Raw genomic sequence first — 19,443 nt, 5'->3', positions numbered from 1 at the left:
CAGCAAGGTGAGGGCAGAAAGCCATTTTACCTTAAGAATTTATAAATAGATTTCTTGGCTGATCCTTTCAACTACAAGTACATTTGGGTGCTTAAAAAGTGCAATGTCCACTCAGAAAACAACAGAGGATCTTTCCAGAGCCAAGCTATATAACCTACTAATTACAAAATAAAAGAGTGCCATACTGTGGCCAGCAATGGGATGGCACCTGAACAGAACACTACCCAGCTGAAAAGTTTTTTTAAAAATCCTTTATTTGCAGAGTTAAATATTAGGAGCTTGTTTAAGTTTCAGTCAAGCAAAACCAACCACCTCGGGATGTAGACTGCTGCTTTACAGTTTCAAAAGCTAGGGTCACAAAACTGCCTTTATTCCTCTTCACCGAGCGAGAAAGGAAAAGTGGCTCTCCTCTTTCCCCCATCTAAGGAAAAACATAGCCAACCTTATCACCATGCATACAGTGGCAGATCATTTATACCAAGGGTGGGGCACCTGCATGGCCCTCCAGATGTTGCTGAACTGCAACTCCCATCATTTCCAACCATCAACCACGCTGGAAGGGGCTGATGGGAGTTGAAGTCCAACAACTGACAGGGCACAGGATAGCTACCCCTGATTTATACAAACATGCAGTGCTAGTTCATTTATACTGCTAAATGTTATTAACCAGGATAAGCTCCCCATCACCATCACCCCCTCCCCATCTCTTGCATGGGGCTGCCTCACTTTTCAGACATAAAAACAGACACATCTCACACCAAAGCTGTGAAGTTCAATAGTACCGCAGCATTTTGAGCACCCAGTCCATTCAGTGTAGTTTCCATCAGGCTGGTTGCATCGCTGTCCTCAGAAACCTTGTTGCCCCCATCACATGCCACAGCTTGGGCCAGTTTTACACAAACACCTCTGGACTTGATTCTTCTGTTAAGTCTTCAGGGCTTTCCTTAGTGGGCAATGCTGGCCGAGAGGATTGCATAGAGCTGCTTATATAGCTACCTATTGAAGCTTCAAGAGTAGGTGAGGCTGACAGCAGCTCTCCAGTTTCTGCATCCAAAGTAATAACTACAGCTAGCTTCTCTTTGGCAGAGATGTATGATTCATCTTTGGTTTCCTCAACTCTGAGTGGGCCTTCCAGACACATTTTTGTCACAGTAAGAGTTTGCGTCGTTAAAGGCTTAGCAGAAATGGATGGCAAATGAAAATTTTCTCCCCAACTATGCCCTTTGCCTCCCTTTAGAAAAGATTCACCCTCTGCCTTGGGTAGAGACACAGGGAGACTGAGCTGAGGGGAAACCTCTGCTGGATTCTTCAGCAGGCCAAGCCTGCCAGGAGATTGCTCACCAGTCAGGATTTGGTTAGTACCTGGCTCCAGATCAGCTGTGTGGTCACCTCTATGGACATAACAGATGGCTAGGCTTCTGCCAGAATCAAGCGAGTCATCTCCAGAAGCATCTTTTGCAGATGGGCAAGCAACTTGCAGATCCTGCTTTGGCATGGGTTTGGTTTCATGGGCATCAGAGTCTGGAAAATCAATTGGAACATCTGGCCTCTGAGGAGCAGCATGGCCAGCTAAGCCCACAGCTTTGTTTGTGGCACTTTCTGGGGCACTTTTCTCCACCCCCATGAGCACCTCTCCCTCTTTGCTTTGATGTTTTCCTTCCAAAGTTTGCTGCAGGTATACAATGTTCAACCACACACTGAGGTTCTCCACTTCAAATTCCACTAGGCCTGGGCTTCTGGTGCAAGGCACTGCGTTGACCACATAACTGCTGGGCAGTCCATGACCATCATCTCCTCCTCCACTTAACAGGGCAGTCACTGGAAGAGTACTGGTTGTAGTTAAGGCATCTTCTTGCATCCTGGAAGGAGAACACACACTATATAGCGGGTAATGCATATGAGTTTAATACTGTGTATTTTAAAAAACAGACCAAAGTAGTATTTCAGATCCCCAACTCTTCTCCAGTTGAGGGTCCTTGGGGAAAGCATTCCATAATTAAGGTGCTTCCACAAGATGGTCCTATCACTGGTCACCATCTGCCTCACTTCAGAGGAGACCGACAATGAGTTTCCTGGTCTAATCACTTGGATGTTGAAACAAACTAAGTTGATTTGAAAGGATGCAAGGAGTCTCCACAAGTATAGATAGATCCCTGTTTCAGAATTCTAGGCGCTTTGGAAGGCACGTGGGGTGTCTCCGGACTGTCACTATTTTGCAAGGGAGATTCAAGCGCATACTGTACAATTTGCGTAATTAAAATGGATTAAAGCACCCTGGAGCCCTCCAGACATCCTTTTCATTTTTGCATTCATCTTCCATTATCAAGGAAGTTGTATGAAGTCCCACTTTTAATACTGTTTGCACGTGCAAAAGTTTGGCAGTAGTACTATTTAATTTCTAATGCGTGCACATCATGTAACTTTGTGCTAAAATTTAATATCACCATTTTATTTTATTTTTTTGTCCTGCTTTTGTTTTTGTGCTACAGTTCAAGAGTGCGCCTCCAGATGGGCTGTGGGCTAGAGGGTCTGATGTAGGCTAACAGAGGATATGCTGGATCCCGAGTCAGTCTTGCTGCTGTTATATGATGACAATGGACTCAACCTGGGCCTCTTCACTGCACCAACCTGTCCCCTCCCCTGCCCTCCCCCCCCCCGGCCAGAACAAGCAATAGGGCTGTGGGTGTTGGGGCAGCTACACTGCTCCATTAAGCCCTGCCACTGCCAGACTGGGGCTTGGATTGCTGCCTAACATAGTTTGACTTCAACCCACTGAGGAAGGACAAGACAACAAAAGAAACACTACGGTTACATTTTCGGTCTTTTCATCTTTCTTATAAAGACAAGAAACCAACTTTTTAAAAAAGTCTGCCTCTTGTATTTTTATTTGTTGTTAATTGGTATATTTTAATTGATTGATAGTTTGTTTTATGACGACTTCAAATGTTATAATGGGCTTGTAATCAAATTGAGTTGTTGGTTGGATTGTTATGCTTTGATCTAGGATTTGCTAGTGATGTAGTCACTTGCAGTTTTGTTGAGAGCCACTTTGAGAATATTTGAGCATATTTTTTGAGCAAATTTTAACAATAACAATAATGCAACATTGGGGAAGCACTATAGAACAGCTAATAAAGTGGAAAGATGTGGGAATGGTCCAATATCAATCCATCACTATTGTTGCATCAATGACATGTTGCCGAATAAGCCCACAAAAAAAACCCTGACCAGTCTGGAGGGGCTGTCACCCTAATGCAATGGTTCCCAAACTCTCTCACACACACAGATGACTTGAAAATTGCTGATGGTCTTGGCAGGCCATTTAATGGTTTTTCTGCCTGTTGTAGCTATTGTAATGCACTGTGCTAAGACGCCGTATGACTTTTAATTGTATTTTTATCGCTTGTTTGATTCCTTATATATTTTCTCGTATTACAACTTGGATTCCATAGAATTCAAATTGTAAAATACAGTGCAAGAAGAAATAAAAATACAAGTAACGATCAACATGAATATTTAATGAGATGGAAAGCCACATAATCCACAGAGAGGCCACGGACCGCCCAAATGAAGCTCATGGACCAGTGGTACTCCAGGAACCACAGTTTGAGAACCCCTGCCCCAGTGCAATAAAAACCCACTCTTTTTTTGTTAAAGGACCTTTTCCAGTTAGGAAAGTAATGGGGAAATGCACAAAATCACAGGATGAAAAAATGATTAACAGGTAGAAGACGCATAAAGACCACGTAAAGAAATCACAATGCTCAGCAAATCAGCAATGAGAATGCTCATTGTTGTATACCTGCCTTGCAAACAAAGCCAAATGAATGCTCAATAATGACTTCATACAAGCTCTACCTAAGTTTCGTGCAAGTAAATCAGGATGAACCCACAATAAGCTGCCCGTTTGGAGGAGCCCCTCTACTCTAGGAGTGGGTGTTAAGGCTTGACAGTGGGGAATTGAGTAGAGTGCGTTTGCTGTTTTGTCCTTCCACCTGCCAATCAAGCCTGAAACCTCTCTTTACTGCCCTCCTGCAATATCAAGGGTAGGGTACACAGAGTCAGTGCCTTGGGATTAAACAGAGTCTAGTGTGAAGGAGAGCAAGGGAATTGCTCTTCTGTATACAGAATAGGACTATCCCTACAAGAAAAACTTGGAGGGGGGTTATTGCAACCTCCTGCACAGTGTTTTCCTCTGTATCCCAGTGCTGTTGAAGCCATTATCTGCCAAGCAAACTAGAAAGCCACCTTGTGCCAATGAGGACCATTGGCTCATCTCACTCAGTACTGCCTAAACCGATTAGCAAAAGCTGTTCAGGATTACAGACGGATCTGGAGATGTTGGGGAGTGAAGGTGGGCAGGCACAGCAAGAACCATACCCTAGAACTGAATCTAGGGACAGAACTGTGCAGAGACAGCTCTATATTGGACTGCTATTGGGAACAGTGAGTACAGCTGCTCCTTGGCTAGAACAAAACATGCCTCTGCTGCAGCTTACCTCCCATGAGCTTGTGTAGAAAAGGGAGCTTCTGAGTGCCCAGGTGGATGGCGTTCCAGAGTATTCATCAGGCACGCAGGAGAATGATCAGCATCTGGCAGGTTCCTCTGCAGAACAGCCACTATAGGATGGAGAAGACAGCCTTAGTTAGATGACCAATTATGGTGTGTTTGCTCAAGAGTTTTCCCAATTCATACAGAAAAAAAAGCTTCAGCAACACATATTCAGCGTAGAGATGGCAGAGAAATTCACTTCAGTTTGCATTTATTATTATTATTTATTAAATTTATATCACACCCTTCCTCCCAATAGGAACTCAGGGTGGCAAACAGAAACACTAAAAACACTCTAAAACATATTAAAAACAGACTTCCAAATATATTAAAAAAACACCTTTTAAAAAAGCTTTTTAAAAGCTTTAAAACCATCTTAAAAAGCAATTCTAACACAGACACAGACTGGGATAAGGTCTCTACTTAAAAGGCTCGTTGAAAGAGGGTCTTCAGTAGGCACCAAAAAGATAACAGAGATGGTGCCTCTCTAATATTTAAAGGGGGGGATTCCAAAGGGTAGGTGCCACAACACTGCAGCTTCTGGATCAATCTCAGGGGCAGCCCCACATAAGCGCATTACAGTAATCCAACCTGGAGGTTACATGGACAACAGTGGTCAGGCTATCCTGGTCTAGAAATGGCCACAGCAGTCTTACCAGCTGAAGCTGGTAAAAGGCACTCCTAGGCGTTGAAGTCACCTGGGCCTCTAATTTCAAAGATGGATCCAGGAGCATCTCTAGACTATAGACCTGCTCTTTCCGAGGGAGTACAATCCCATCTAAAGCAGGCAACTGACCAATTATCCAAACCAAATTACAATGACTAATTATCCAATTAAAGCTAATCTATCAAATCCACACTTTCCAAGCCAGTATGAGAACTTGAACATGGTCACACTTTGAAATCTGCACTTATCCAAATTTTGTGATGCAGCTCTTCAGCCAATGTTTACAAAATGCTTTATATTAGGGGAAAGTGTGCATTAAAATTAAATATTAGTGAACACATAAAATGCATTATATTAGGAGAAATCACTTGCAAATATGTGTACATCCATCACAACGGCATGTAAATATGTGTTTATTAGAACAAATTCTCACAAAAATGTTAAACCATTTTCATGAGGATTTTTTTAAAAAAACATTGCAAATTGCTGCAGAAATGTAGAGAACTGAAGGCTGGAAAAATTAGAAACTGAGAGAACTGAAGCTGACAGATCCTTTCATCCCTAGTTCAGACATTTTGAAGTGATAAAATTCACAAGTGACAACAGTGGAGATGTTGTACTGCAGCTCTCAGCAGCCCCAGACAACATGGCCAACAGCCATGGAAAATGCAAGTTGGAGTCCAACAACATCTGGAGGCCTATAGGTTCCCAATCCTTGATCAAACCCATTCTCTTGTGCACTGTCGGCTGTGCTTGTCAATACCAAGCTGATTGCATAGAGGTTTGGGTCCTTGGATGACCTCTAGCGTGATGAGAGAGGGAGCGGAGGGGAAAAAACTCCACTTCATGGATACATGTTTTATATGCCTCCATCACATTCCTCCTTAGCTTTAGTCAGCTTTGTAACCTTTCCTGATAGGGAAGCTGCTCTGGACCTCTGGTTTTTCAGCTGCCCTTTTCTGTACTTCCCCCAGCTCTACAATATTCTTGTGAGATATGGGAAACCAGGAGAGGGACAGGGGACTTGAGCTGCTCTTGATTTGGAGTGGCTTCTCATACCATTGTTCAATCATTGTGAGGAGTCTCAAGGGGGCAGAAGGCGCTTCCTTGCAATAGCCCCAATCCTACCTTTTTGGGAGAACTTACTGCTCTGAGGTCTTTTCTTATATGGTGCAATATCTGCACAAAGCTGCTAGGTTAAGTGGCCCAGTTGTTTTGGGTCCAATGTCAACACCCCTAAAGCCAGAGGTTGGGAAGCTCAGGTCCAGGAGCCAATCGCAGCCCTCCAGGCCTCTCTCTCTGTCCCTCAGAACTCTCCCTAGGCCACAGCCCTCATTGGTCATGTTTTGCACCCTAATTATTTCTGCCTGGCTAGAATGTGACCTTAAACACTTCTTTACCTGGATGGTGGGGATACAGAGGGGTGTGTGAGCATATGGAAAGAAGCTGTACCATACTATACAAAAATCAAATATACATTTTTTGTTCTGCCCACATTTGCCTCTGGCCCTGCCCACCAATCGCACGTGGCTCTCAGAAAGTTGCCCAAAAGGGAATGTAGTCCTTGGGCAGAAAAAGGTTTCCTGCCCTGATTAAAACCCAACTTCTTTGACTAATTGAGAAACAGCAGCTGCACCCCTGAAGTAATGCTACGGTTGGATAAAACCAGATCATGAGTTGAGGTTGAGATCCATATGAGCTAAGGAAGGTATGTTGCAGTGATGCTGTTAACCCCAGATTTCTGGGCATAAACTCCAGGCCCCCATGGGTTAGCGGGCTCCCACATGACTTCCAGATGGGCTGCCCCACCCTCTCCTTGGAGAACTAGATCTGCATCCTCCAGAGTACTATGTAATCTGGGCGTGCTCCTCAGTACACAGACAACAGCTGTAGCCAAGAGTGTTTTTCTTCCAGGTATATCTCAATTAAATTTGTACCCTACTCTTCCTTTGGGGAGCTCAGGGTGGTTTGTGCATTCCTGATCCTCTCAATTGGCTCTATTAGGCAGAAAGTGAATGGCTGAGAGCCGGTAAACAATGTATAAAAGATCTATCTGGCCTGGCTCCAGTGCTATCTACTACACCACACTACCTCTTTGGTATGTCAACTGTATCTTTGTCTGGCAAAGGGATCTGGCCATCTTCACTCATGCCTTGATCACTACTTCGATAAACTATTGCATTCTTTATTTTGTTAAGGTATGGATTTTAACACTGCTTTGCAGAACGAGTAGTCTTCCCAAAGCATCTTACAATTATAACACATTTAAAAATAAAGTCAAGGTCTACATTTTTAAAACTAAAAAGCAGCATAAAAGAATCTTGACATAATTTCTCTCTCTCTTTATAACTCCCTCTGTAACAATACATTGTAAATTCAAAGGAGAGGCCAAGTTATTTCCCATGAATTCTAGTTAGATCAGAGCAGGAATAGCTAATGTGGTGCCCTCTAGTTGTTGCTGGACTACTACTCCCATCATCCCTAATAATTGGCCATGCTGGCCATGATGGAATCCAACAACTTCTGGAGGGCACCACATTGGCGACTGCTGGATCAGATAATTGGTACCAGCTAATACCTGCCTTGGACCAGCATTGTCTAAGCTTCTGCATCAAAAATCCGTAGAACTATTATCTAGTCTTAAGCTTTGGGGAGAGTAACGCTTTCTGAAGTTTTTGGGAAGACCATTCAAATTTGATTTCTCTTACCTGTACGCTTCATTTCCACTATGGTCTCTTCTGCCTTCACTGCTCTCCTCTCTAGCTCCTCCTTCTCCATCAGCTGGCACTCCAGGTAGACCTTTAGCCTCTCTGTGAGACTGAGTTGCGTAGAATCAGACAGCTTCATCCACAGGAAGGGGAAAAACATAAATAAAAACCCAGGCCTCTTTCCCAGAGGCACATTATCCTGAACCAAAACCACTTCATTGGTACAAGCAACCTAATCCCAATAATTGCTTGGAGCACTTGTAGTGTAAACCCCAAGAGATGCATCTTACACATCAGAGGGTATTTTATCCACAGGGAGGTTTCTGGAGTCTTATATAGATGCTCAAGCACCCTCTGCTATATCAGAAGGGATCAGAGGTGCTCCTCTTTAATCTTTCTGTGTTGCTTGCAACCATAGGCACTAATATAAGAAGAGCCTGTTGGATCAGGCCAATGGCCCATCTAGTCCTACATCCTGTTCTCACAGTGGCCAATCAGATACTTCTGAGAAGTCTGCAAGCAGGACCTGAATGCAAGAACACTTTCCCCTCCTGCAGCTTCCAGCAACTGGTATTCAGAAACATATTATCTACAACCATAGAGGCAGAGTATAGCCACTGATAGCCTTATTCTCCATGAATTTGTCTAATTTACTTTTAAAGCCACCCAAGATGGTGGCCATCACTGCCACAGAACTCCACAGTCCAACTATATGCTGCATGTATGAAGAAGAAAATTCAAATGACCAGCTCTACCTCTGGGAAAACAAGACGGCCTATTTCATTCAGCTGGCAGGACAGCTCCCTGTTGTTCTTCACAGCAGCATGCAGCTCTTGCTCAAGGTCTGAGTGAAGAAAAGTCATCACGTCAATAAAATCCACTCCCATTCATTCATCTACATCAGATCTCAGAGGATTTCTTCCAAATGAAATCTGTTGGGGCTAAGCTTTCTGGCAGGGTTGGGGAACCTGTGGCCTTCCAGATATCACTGGACTACAACTCCCATCATCCCTGACCATTGGCCATGCCAGCTGAAACTGATGAGGGAATCCACCGATGTCTGGGGGTGTGTGTCACAAGCTTCCCATCCCTGCCCTGTGGTGTTCAGACAGTTTAGTATATGAGTTCCCTGTCCTGAATACTGCATTTAAGGCTTGGATGAAGGCTTCTTTGATCATAGGGTATGGATGAAGAATCAGTGGCACTCCAGATGTTGTTGGACCTCCATCAGCCCTTGCCAGTACAGCCAATGTTCAGGGATAATGGGAGTGTAATCCAACATTTACTGGAGGATCAAAGGTTCCCCATCCCTGACATAGGGGATTAGCTATCACTCAGGGCAACAGCTTTCTATCTTGTCCTAAGAAAAAACTCCTCATTGCAGTATGGTCGTGAGTGGAAATCAAGATCAAGGGGTGTGCATAGTGTGCATACCTTGCAGTACACAGATAATTTTTTAAAAAAATCTTTCATTACATTAATATCACATTTTTCTTCCATCATGGAAACCAAGTTGCCACACATGAGATTTCCAGGAAGTTGCCCATTCAGGTACTGACCAGACCCAGATCTGTCTAGCTTCAGCAAGGTGGTGGTCTTAAGTGCCTTCAAACCGTGCCCTGCTCCAACCTGTATAGGGGTTACACTAGATGCAACAGACTCATATGTCAGGGTCAGGTCACCACTGAATCCCTACAAAACAGATTGGAGGAGAATTAACAAAATGGGCATGCAGGCAAATAAATCCTTCCCCAGCCATTTTTTCCTCCTAGTGGGGCTCTGTGATCCCGTTAACGCAAACCAACCAACCACCACCACCACCATCAATGCCACTTCTGGGAATGGGAAGCAGGGAGAGGGAAGAGTTAAGTTTAGGCATTACCTGGGTTGGATCATACTGCCATCACATCTAACTGCAGCCTAACTCAGGGGTAGGGAACTTAAGTCCATCAGATGTTGTTGGGACCCCAGCACCCATCAACCCCAGCCAGCCCGGCTAATAATCAGGGATGATGGAAGCCAGCAAGGGCCACAGGTTTCATACCCCTACCCTAAACAATGCACCTTTGGACATTTTGTGCTTGCCAGCCACACTGGAGGACATTGAAGCCCTAGCCAGTGAAAGCCCTGCTTTACCCTCTCTTGTGAAATTGACCATGCACAGCAGTGGTAGCTGGAGTTCATCAAGACTGGTGTGGAGGAAGGCAGGGAGCTCAAACAGTAGGTTGAGCCAGATCCAATGGCAGGCCGAGCCAACTGATTCTAGTTTTATCCCCATCTTCCTCCCTGCCGAGTTCTACAAGGACAACACCACTGAGGCTAAGGTGGAGGAAGTTGGTGGGCAGTGTCACCCCACAGACTGGATGTAAAGAAGGCAGGCAGGCATGCGGGGGCTGGCTGAGGGCAGACAGGTTGGTAAGGCAATGCCCCATTTGCCCTAATGGACCAGCCTCCACTGATATGTAGCTACCTGTCTTTGCAAGGCTTGGAACTTGCTCTTCAAAACTGAGATGCTTTGGATATTTAGGCTGCAACCCTAAGCATGCTTCCTATAGAACAAACATAGGGGTATTTCAAAATACGCATGCATAGGATTGCATTGAAAGTCCTGCACCCATACCAAGTGGGTGTGTGCTTGTGCAATGAACTCCTGGACAATGAACTGTTCTCTCTCATTTTCAGTGCAGTCAAGAACTAGGAGTTTTACCATGGGTGCGCTTTTGGTACACTGCTTCAATATCCTGGCTTGACATGTCCATGGCTTGATGCTCCCTTATGGATGGAGAGTCTTGGACCTGCTAAAGGGAAAGACCCATTTTTGGTTGACTGTCCTGTTGCATTTCCAGAGGTCATTGTTGTGAAATTAGGTTAAGGTCATGAAGAACTGCAATAAGTTACCCACCATTCAAGCTGGACTTCCATGAATCATTGGAGTAGTGGCCATGCTATAAGCAAGTTCCATAGAGACCTCAGGAAATTCAAGGATCCCTGCCAAATATCTACCAGACTTTATCCTTTCACACTTTTTCTTATATTAGATAACTTTAAGGCCCACAATGGATGTTCTTTCATTCACTCACTCACACACATATCCCACTTACAAGTTATTAGTCCACAAATATTTTGGAATGTTTCCTAGCTGATTGCCTGGAGGCCATTCTCATTCATTCCTGGTAACCACGCAAATGGCTAAGAATATAAGGTTGTATCCAATGTTAGTCATACTTGCAGTAGATCCATTGAAAGTAGTAGGTATGACTAACTTAGGTCCATTAATTTCTACTCTGACTAGAACAGCCTTTCCCAACTAGTGGGCCACCAGATGTTGTTGGACCACAATTCCCATCTTTCCTGACCATTGACAATGCTGGCTGAGGCTGATGGGAGTTGTGGTCCAACAATATCTAGTGGCCCCACTAGTTGGGAAAGGCTGGACTAGAAGCTAGTTGGATATTACCCATTGTGTTATACTGCCACAAATTTCCTAGAAGAAGACGATGCACTCCAGAGAGAGAGATGGCGAAAATTTTAGGTTATCATTTGATCTCTTCTAAACTCCAGACTTAGATTAACAGTAACCATTTTATCAGCAGCTGGTATAGCACGGTGGGGAGGAGAGCCTGGCTGGGAGTCCAAAGTCTGTGAGTTCAAATCCCAGGTCGTGTCTCCTGGGTGTCAAGGGCCAGCTAAATATCACCCCCCAGTGAGTGGCTCAGGGGTTACGTGCCCTGCCACCTGTGCAGCCATGGGCAAGCTGCATAGTCCCAAGGAGCCCAGTCGCTCCCCAGCTGGCAATTGAGGACAAGGAAGGGGCTGGCTTGTGCAGCTGTGGCAAGCTGATCAGGCCCTAGCCAGCTGGGGAGGACTAGCCTCAGAGGGAGGCAATGGCAAACCCCCTCTGAATACCGCTTACCATGAAAACCCTATTCATAGGGTAGCCATAAGTTGGGATCGACTTGAAGGCAGTCCATTTCCATTTTTCAACCATTTTATCTAAAATCGATTTCCATATGTACGATGGAAAGGAAAATATTTGGTTTTTAAAGTGATGTTTTAGTGATAAATGTTGGTTTCATAAATATCTTAATGTTCTTGTTTGGTCTATGACTGTAATAAATTTTATCGTATCGATTTCCATATGTATGTTCAGCTTTTACAAAAAACCTAGATCATGCTAATCATACTATTGCATTCCACTGTTTGCATTGGTCTTCTGTCTTTTCCCAGACCCTATTTTCTGCAATTACAGTATCAACTTGTCCAGTATTAAGTGACGAAACACTATTGATTCTCCTTGCTACTAGTCTTTTAACGTATTGCTTTCCACCAGCCCTATTTTTCAAAGCGGTATCTGATTTTCAACTACTGGCTGTTTTACATGTTTAATATTCACTTGCAGTCATGGCATTTCAAATTGTGAACGGGCCCTTTAGTCAGTTAGTCCCTGTCCAACACCAGCAGGCTCCCCAATGACGCAGCTCCCTTCTGCAGCCAAAGCAATTGTTCATCATGGTAGTCAAGAACATGAAGAACATGAATACATTTCATATCAGCCATGCTGGAGGGCCCTAGCAAAGAAGCAACCTCACACCGAATTATTTTATTTGAGCCCAGGCTTGTATTTTCTTAGTTTAAAGAAAACCCTTCCTGCTCCTAACTGGGGTTTTTAAGCAGTTAGAGGTAGCAACTTTGGATAGGGAATGTGATTGGGCCTTCCAGCATGAGGACTGTTTACAATGAAAATACAGATGTTCTGTTTCTGGCTTGCTACAGGAGACACCAAATGGCTTAAGCTTACGAAGTTCATATATGTAGACTGTGAGTCCCAACACATGCCTACAGCGAAGGGAGACCAAGATCAGAAGCATTCCTCAACCTTACCTTAGTATCACTTTGTGAAGCAACAAGAATCCCAGAAACATTACCAGATTCCTCCTGCTGCTGCTGGGGATCTAGCCTGCCATCTATGGAAAAGAACACAACTATAGGCAAAGCTGAACAGGTGAAAGCAGTAAAGTCTCCAATATGTGCCATAACATTCTACCTGGTACCCTCCAGGTGTTACTGGGATGGACTGCAACTCCCATCAGCCCCAAACAGCATGGCCCATATATAAGTATGATGTAGGGACTGGTGAGGAATTCATTTCAGTTTCCATTTCAAGCCGAATCTATCAAATTCACACTTTCTGAAACAAAGCCGTCCTTTGAAATTTGCACTTGTTTAAATTTTGTTCACCAAACAATGTTTACAAAAGTGCATATATTAGGGGAAAGTGTACACAAAAATGAATATAAGAGTGATAACATACAAAAATGCACTGTATGATGAGAAATTGCTTGCAAAGAAGTACATATTAGTCAAAACTGTGTACAAAAATGTGTTAATTAGGAGAAATTCACACTAAAATGCTGGAGAATTTACATGAGCATATTTACTTTTTTAAAAATTCACAAATTGCTGCAGAAATGTGGAAAAATGAATTTAAGATTGGAAAAATTAGAAAATGAGACAAACTGAAATTGACAGATTTTTCTATTCCTAGTATGATGGGAGTTGTAATCTAATACACTGGGGAGGTTACCAGTTTAGGAAAATGTGGCCTATACTCAAGGAGGAGATAAGAAGGTTAATTGGTCATTCATAGCAGAGAATTGGTACAGTTCCACTTGAGGTTCAATGCTTTTTGGAAACCAGAATAGTTCTTAATGAAGTCATGGGTTTACCATAACACCGCATCAAGTTTCTCAAATGCTGCTTTCCACCATTAATTTTTTAAAAAAACTTAGTATAGCACAGTGGAGAGGAGAGCCTGGCTGGGAGTCCAGAGTCTGTGACTTCAAATCCCCGCTCATGTCTCCTGGGTGTCAAGGGCCAGCTAAAGATCACCCCACCCCCCCAGTAAGTGGCTCAGGGGTTACATGCCCTGCCACCTGTACAGCCATGGGCAAGCTGCATAGTCCCAAGGAGCCCAGTTGCCCCCCAGCTGGCAGTTGTGGACAAGGAAGGGGCTGGCTTGTGCAGCTCTGGGGAGTCTGTGGCCCTGCAGATACTAGGCTCCAGCCCCAGCCAGCCCCAGACCCACCAGTTCCACTTCCCTGCATTAAAGCTTAACAAAACAGCACTTAAACTTTGACATAAGCCTTGGTTGCCATCACATTCTTGAGTTAAAAGCCTCTCCTGGAAGTACCAGCATTTTCTACTGTCAGCTGCTACTTATCCACATTCTCAGCAAAGATACGTCAACATTTTTAGGAAACTAAAACAACTCTGTATAACTAACCTTTAGGAGTCCTGCAACAAAGAACCCCTCTTATACCATTCCACCTAGTCCTCTGACTAGCCATGACTGACATACAAAAAAACCTTCTTTACAGGTATTCTGCTATTTTTCTTTCTTAACTTTGCTTGCAAGCCCTTTATTGGGGAAGCCAATCAAGGAACACATACTGGTCACTAATTAGCTTTGGAACTCAGCTGTGCACCTGTTTCTTAGCAAGGTGGCCAACTTTCAAGGTAGCCCTTGTGGCTGAGCCTTTAGGGAATGGGATCTGCAGCAATTAGCAGGTGATAATGTTTAACTTCACCTTCACTTGCTAAATTCAGCATATAATATCCATGTTAGAGGGACACAAACAGATTGGAACCCTATTAGTACCTACTTTGACAGATTGTTTGGAGCTTCAATACTCTTACAAAGGTAGTCAATAGAATCTATAAAGATCCAGCAAGGTAATTATATGTCATATTTTTCCCATTTAACTGGCACATTCCTATTAGCCAATCAAGATGAGGTAGCTGAAGATCTAGACCACACTCCATTGTATATTTCCCAGATATCATGTCTTGGACCTAGCCACATTTTCGTAGAGGGGGGCAGGCTTAAGGTCTGAAATCAAGAGATGGCTTTTGTGCCATCACTGCATTGGCCTGTTGGAAATAAGAGCTCTATGTGCTCTCTGTAAGAGCACAGGAACTCTTGTCAGCAAACACGTCTCACACAACCAGAATTACATCATCTTCAGAATTGCTGCCAGCTCTCCAGGGACTAGGGCTCTTGTGGCTATTTGGCAATCACAGCCTCAGCACTGAAAGGCCTCCTATTCCACCTGTATGAAGCTTAGAGATGTTGGCTACTAACAGGGCCGACCCTAGTATTAGGCAGAGCATGTCCCTGTTTTCATTTGTGGAATGATACAGGGTGTGGACTTTGAGCCCCCCATCAATCCATCCACCCTCTCTCCCTCAGCTTTGCCCAACTCACAGGGTTGTTTGGAGAGGTGACCACATATGCTGCCCTGAGTTCTCTGGAGAGTGGGATAAAGAGAATGTAATCAATCAAGGATGGGAAACCTCAGACCTGTAGGCCAAATGCATAGGGTTGCCATATTGCCCGGTTAGCCGGGTTTTACCCAGATTCTATGCATGCCACCTGGTGCCCGGCTAGCCCCTTAGGTGGCCCGGATTCTCAGCTTTAATTTAAAAAAAAGTTAAGTTTCTAGGTGGTCCGGTTCTCAAGATATGCATAAAAACATCAGCCCTCCCGACTGTTTAATCTTTCTTTAAACAGTACTGTATACTATAGCACTTCGTAGCTTTAACCCCGCCTGTTCAGGATTGCAGCCAATCAGGCATTGTGTTTCAGTTTCATTGACCTGAGGCAGTGTCTAGAAAACAAAATGGTGGTTTCACCCCGTTTATCTGAAAATCTCATAAATTGGGTAAGTATATACATTTCAGTTTTTTTTCTTCTTGTGTGCAGAAGTCAGATCTTGGGCAGTGTTTTGAAAACCTTCCCAATGCTTGCTTTTTGTAAAAACAATGCTAATCCCATATGCCCAGAGTAAATCCCATTGAGTTCAATAGGACTTACTTTTGAGTAGACATGGTTATGAATGTGCTCAAAATCAATGGGACTTTGGAGTGAATGTAAAAAAGAATTGTGTTTGTGTTCTAACTCTTTCTGCCCCCTTCTCCAGTTCTATTTTAAAGCAAGTAGGCAGGGCTTACTTAGGTATTACAGTTTTTATTCTGTTGGAAAGTAATACTGATTTTTTTAAAAACTAATACTGATTTTTCTGCAATGACCAACTGGTTTGACAATAAACTATTATATGGGCTGTATGTATTTATACATCTGCAGTGTGTGCGTATGTGTGTACGGAGTCTTTCCAACACCCCTGTGAGGTAGGGTTGTTGGAAACCAAGGCAGCTCACAACAAGAAATAAAGCCATTTAAAATCCAATAACCATAAAAACAAGTATAAACAGTTGCAAAACAGCATAAAGTGGCATGATTCGGAATTTTGGGTTGTGTGAATAAGATTGCTTATCACTTGAGGTTGCGTTTCTGTCCCTGTTTGAGTAAGCCCCGCTGAATACACTGGGACTTGCTTCAGAATAAATAAACCTAGGATTGCACTATAAATATCTTTACAGTTTGTGTAATTAATAAATATATTTGATAGTCATGCTTATATGCATATTTCTTCATTTATCATATTTTTGGTTTTTGGTTAGGAATCCTGACTGGTTGTGAGATGCTTAGTTTTTTGCGTTACTCATAGGAATCTTGTTGTGGTTGGTATGGTATTACATTTAGGAAAGTGTTACTGCCTTCTGTTTTTTTTTTCCTATTTGCATTTCACTTATCTTTAACCTCACTCCGTTACAGCCATAGAAGCAACAGCAGCATATGCAAGATAATTAACTCCCATTAGTGATAAGAACAAGAATTTATAATTATTATTTCAATTAAAACAAGAGGCTTATCAATACTTTGAAGAGGACCAGATATTTATTTTGTTTCTGAGCCCAGGACTGGGTCTTTCATGATGCCGGGGGGGGGGGAGCAGGAGAGTGGTCGATAAGACAGACATCCTGGCATTGATAATGTAATTAGCAAGGTATGTGTGGGGTTGTTGCACACTTCCAGGCCCAGTTTCATTTTGAGTATGGAGGTGGAACCTGTGTAGATGTGGTTGATCAAAGGGAGAAGAAATTTTGAGTTAAGCAAAGCTCTGCTTTTATAAAACCTAAGAAACATACAGATACTTTGAATGTCTGAGTGCCTGCACCAGTGGAATACTGGAGGAACTTGTAACACTTGCTGCAACAGTATTTAGAACTGAGTATGTGGTGTGAAAGACTCCTTTTCCTAACGTTTTGGCTTCTTGTTTTTCTCCACCCACCACATCTTTGAAATATATCGTATATGGTTAACCGTACTGCTGCCCTGACTTACTTTGTTTGTTGCTATTTTGTGTTTTTATTATGTTTTTATATTGATTGTGTATTTTTATTGTTTTTATTATATTTGTAAGCTGTGCTGAGCTCTGTTTTTAACAGCAAAAGGGCAGGATATAAATTCTATTAATAAATCAATAAATACTCCATAGTGTTGGAAACTAGAGTCTAGGCATTTAAGGCTGAAAATGTTGCTGTTAAAAAAAAGATTTCTCACATCTTTCCCCAGCTTTTGGTGGTAATTCCTAGGCACAAAAACAAAACAACTGGACAATCCAAATATTAATATGCAAATATTTGCATAATATGCAAATACTTCACATAATATGCAAATTAACCTGCCCGGATTTGTGGAACTGGAATATGGCAACCCTACAAATGCAGCCCACCAGGCCTCTCTGTCTGGCCCCGGGTGCTCTCCCCAACCACACCCTTTCCCTTCAGGTCTGCTGTGCATCCTCCTCTTGAAGCATTTTTGCCTGGCTAGAATGTGGCATTGAACTCGGATAATGCTTCTTGCTTACCAGGATGGAGAATAGAGAGGGATGTGCGAGAGTCTACAGCAGCCTTTCCCAACCTTTGGGTCCCCAGATGTTGCTGGACTACAATTCCCATCCTTCCTGACCATTGACCATGCTGGCTGGGGCTGATGGGAGTTGTAGTCCAACAACATCTGGGGACCCAAAGGTTGGGAAAGGTTGGTCTACAGAAAGAAGCCCAGTGTACAAAGGTAACATGAACATCCGTTTGTCTGCTCACCTTTGTATCTAGCCCTGACCATCACTGTCATGTAGCCCTGGGAACGTTGTCTGGAAGGGAATGTGGCTCTCAGGCTGAAAAAAAACTCCCCAGCGCTGTAATAAATAAACTAAGCGCACACTCCCAGATACTTTGTTCAATGAGGAATGGTCAAGAAGGGCGAGTGGCGCACTGACCCGTGAACTTCAGTCAACCCCCACCTGCCTGCCTCCTTGTTTACAATCAGTCCAGGGGGTGGCCCTGGCTGTCTACTCCCTCCTCTTTAGTCCGTTTTACCCTTGTAGAACTCTGCAGGGAGGAGCATGGTGACAAACCCAGAATTGGTTGGCTCCTGTTTTTGGCTCTTGCTCTGCCTGTTGGGCTCCCTGCTTTCTGCCCTACCAGCCTGAATGGGCACCAGCCGCCACTGGCTCTCTTTTCTGTACTGTTTAAACTGGCCACTTCTCATCTGAAGAAATAGAAACTCTGGGTCACTTATCCAGATTGCCCCTTGCCTGCCTGTCATTTGCCCAGAAGTGCCAATTACTGCAAATAACACTTTCTAGTGCAAGTGAGAGGGGCTGGGAGAAATTTTCATTAGAAACTTTCACAGTGCCTGATCCAGCTCAGGAGCACATTGTAGATCGGTGCCCTGTTGCTTTTTCTTTAAAATGAAAGTGGCTCTCTTTGTTGGAAGTGGGGCAAGAGCAACTCCTGTTTTGTTCTTTTGTTTATGCTCGAGGGAAGATAAGGCTAGGGTCCTCCAGATGAATAAGCTTTGTCTACCTTTTACCTGTGATGCTCTGACTGACTTCCTTCTGTCGCTAGACTGTGACGCCTTTAGGGAAGCTTACCTGCCCCTCCTCCTTCTGCCCTTTCCACTCCTTTGTCCTCTGGCTGTCCGGGAGAGACATCCCTTTGTCTCTGCTCTCTCTCCGAGCATGGGGCTAACTCCTGTACCTGGGTGTTACGCCTCCAACTTAGCTAGTTTGAACTACGTATGCCTTTTCTATCTACTATGTATTTCTATAAATAAAGTAGCTTTTCTTATTTTACTAAGTCTCAGTGATGCTGATGCAGAGTAAAAGCCTGCTTTCTTAGGCAAACACACGCACACGCTGGCACACTCGCATTTCAACATCTGCTGCTGCGGTGCTGCTTTTAAACAAAATTAAGTAACAACTACACACAGCGCAACACTCAAGTATGCTTCTTTTTTTAAAAAACGTGTTTATTATGATGTGTCATTTGGCATTTACAACTACTGAGTGCCCAGGATTCCAAAACTGTACCATGTGCCCTCTCCAGAACATCACACATCTTTGGAAAGCATGGAACCTGGACAAGGGGAAGGTAGCAAGTTCTGGGATAGAGCTCCACGTTGGGTACTTCCAACTGTTCTTGAACTCCCATCAGCCCCACCCAACATGGCCATAGGTTTTCCACACTTGTTTAGTTTCCATCTTTTAAATGTAGATTTCTATTGTATTATCTTATATTGATTGCTTTTGCTGGAGTATGTAAACCACTTA

General features: G+C 43.5%; 1 protein-coding gene across 2 annotated transcripts; it reads right to left on the bottom strand.

Moving 5' to 3' along the window:
* Positions 1–224: 224 nt before the first annotated feature.
* LOC133368678 (uncharacterized) lies at positions 225–14,407 on the bottom strand. 2 transcript variants are annotated; one of them, XM_061593181.1, is made up of 7 exons: positions 14,211–14,407; positions 12,809–12,891; positions 10,635–10,725; positions 8,683–8,771; positions 7,928–8,060; positions 4,500–4,620; positions 225–1,859 (listed from the first exon to the last, which is right to left on the bottom strand). In XM_061593181.1, the coding sequence occupies exons 1-7, from the start codon at positions 14,281–14,283 to the stop codon at positions 893–895; spliced, it is 1,557 nt and encodes a 518-aa protein (XP_061449165.1). In that variant the 5' UTR covers positions 14,284–14,407; the 3' UTR covers positions 225–892. The 2 variants fall into 2 exon arrangements, with proteins under 2 accessions (XP_061449165.1, XP_061449166.1); XM_061593182.1 differs by having other exon boundaries at positions 10,635–10,722.
* Positions 14,408–19,443: the final 5,036 nt, after the last annotated feature.

The sequence above is a fragment of the Rhineura floridana genome, chromosome 12, assembly GCF_030035675.1.
Source record: "Rhineura floridana isolate rRhiFlo1 chromosome 12, rRhiFlo1.hap2, whole genome shotgun sequence".
Classification (NCBI taxonomy): Eukaryota; Metazoa; Chordata; class Lepidosauria; order Squamata; family Rhineuridae; genus Rhineura; species Rhineura floridana.
This window is presented reverse-complemented; position numbering and strand designations above follow the sequence as displayed.

What these genes read in the sequence shown, in the direction of transcription:
- LOC133368678 (XM_061593181.1), bottom strand. Translation starts at nt 14,283, where the DNA reads ATGTCAGTCATGGCTAGTCAGAGGACTAGGTGGAATGGTATAAGAGGG. An exon ending in CTTCACAAAGTGATACTAAG is followed by an intron (nt 10,726 to 12,808) that starts GTAAGGTTGAGG and finishes CTTTCCCTTTAG; the next exon opens with CAGGTCCAAGACTCTCCATC. An exon ending in TCTACACAAGCTCATGGGAG is followed by an intron (nt 1,860 to 4,499) that starts GTAAGCTGCAGC and finishes TTCTCCTTCCAG; the next exon opens with GATGCAAGAAGATGCCTTAA.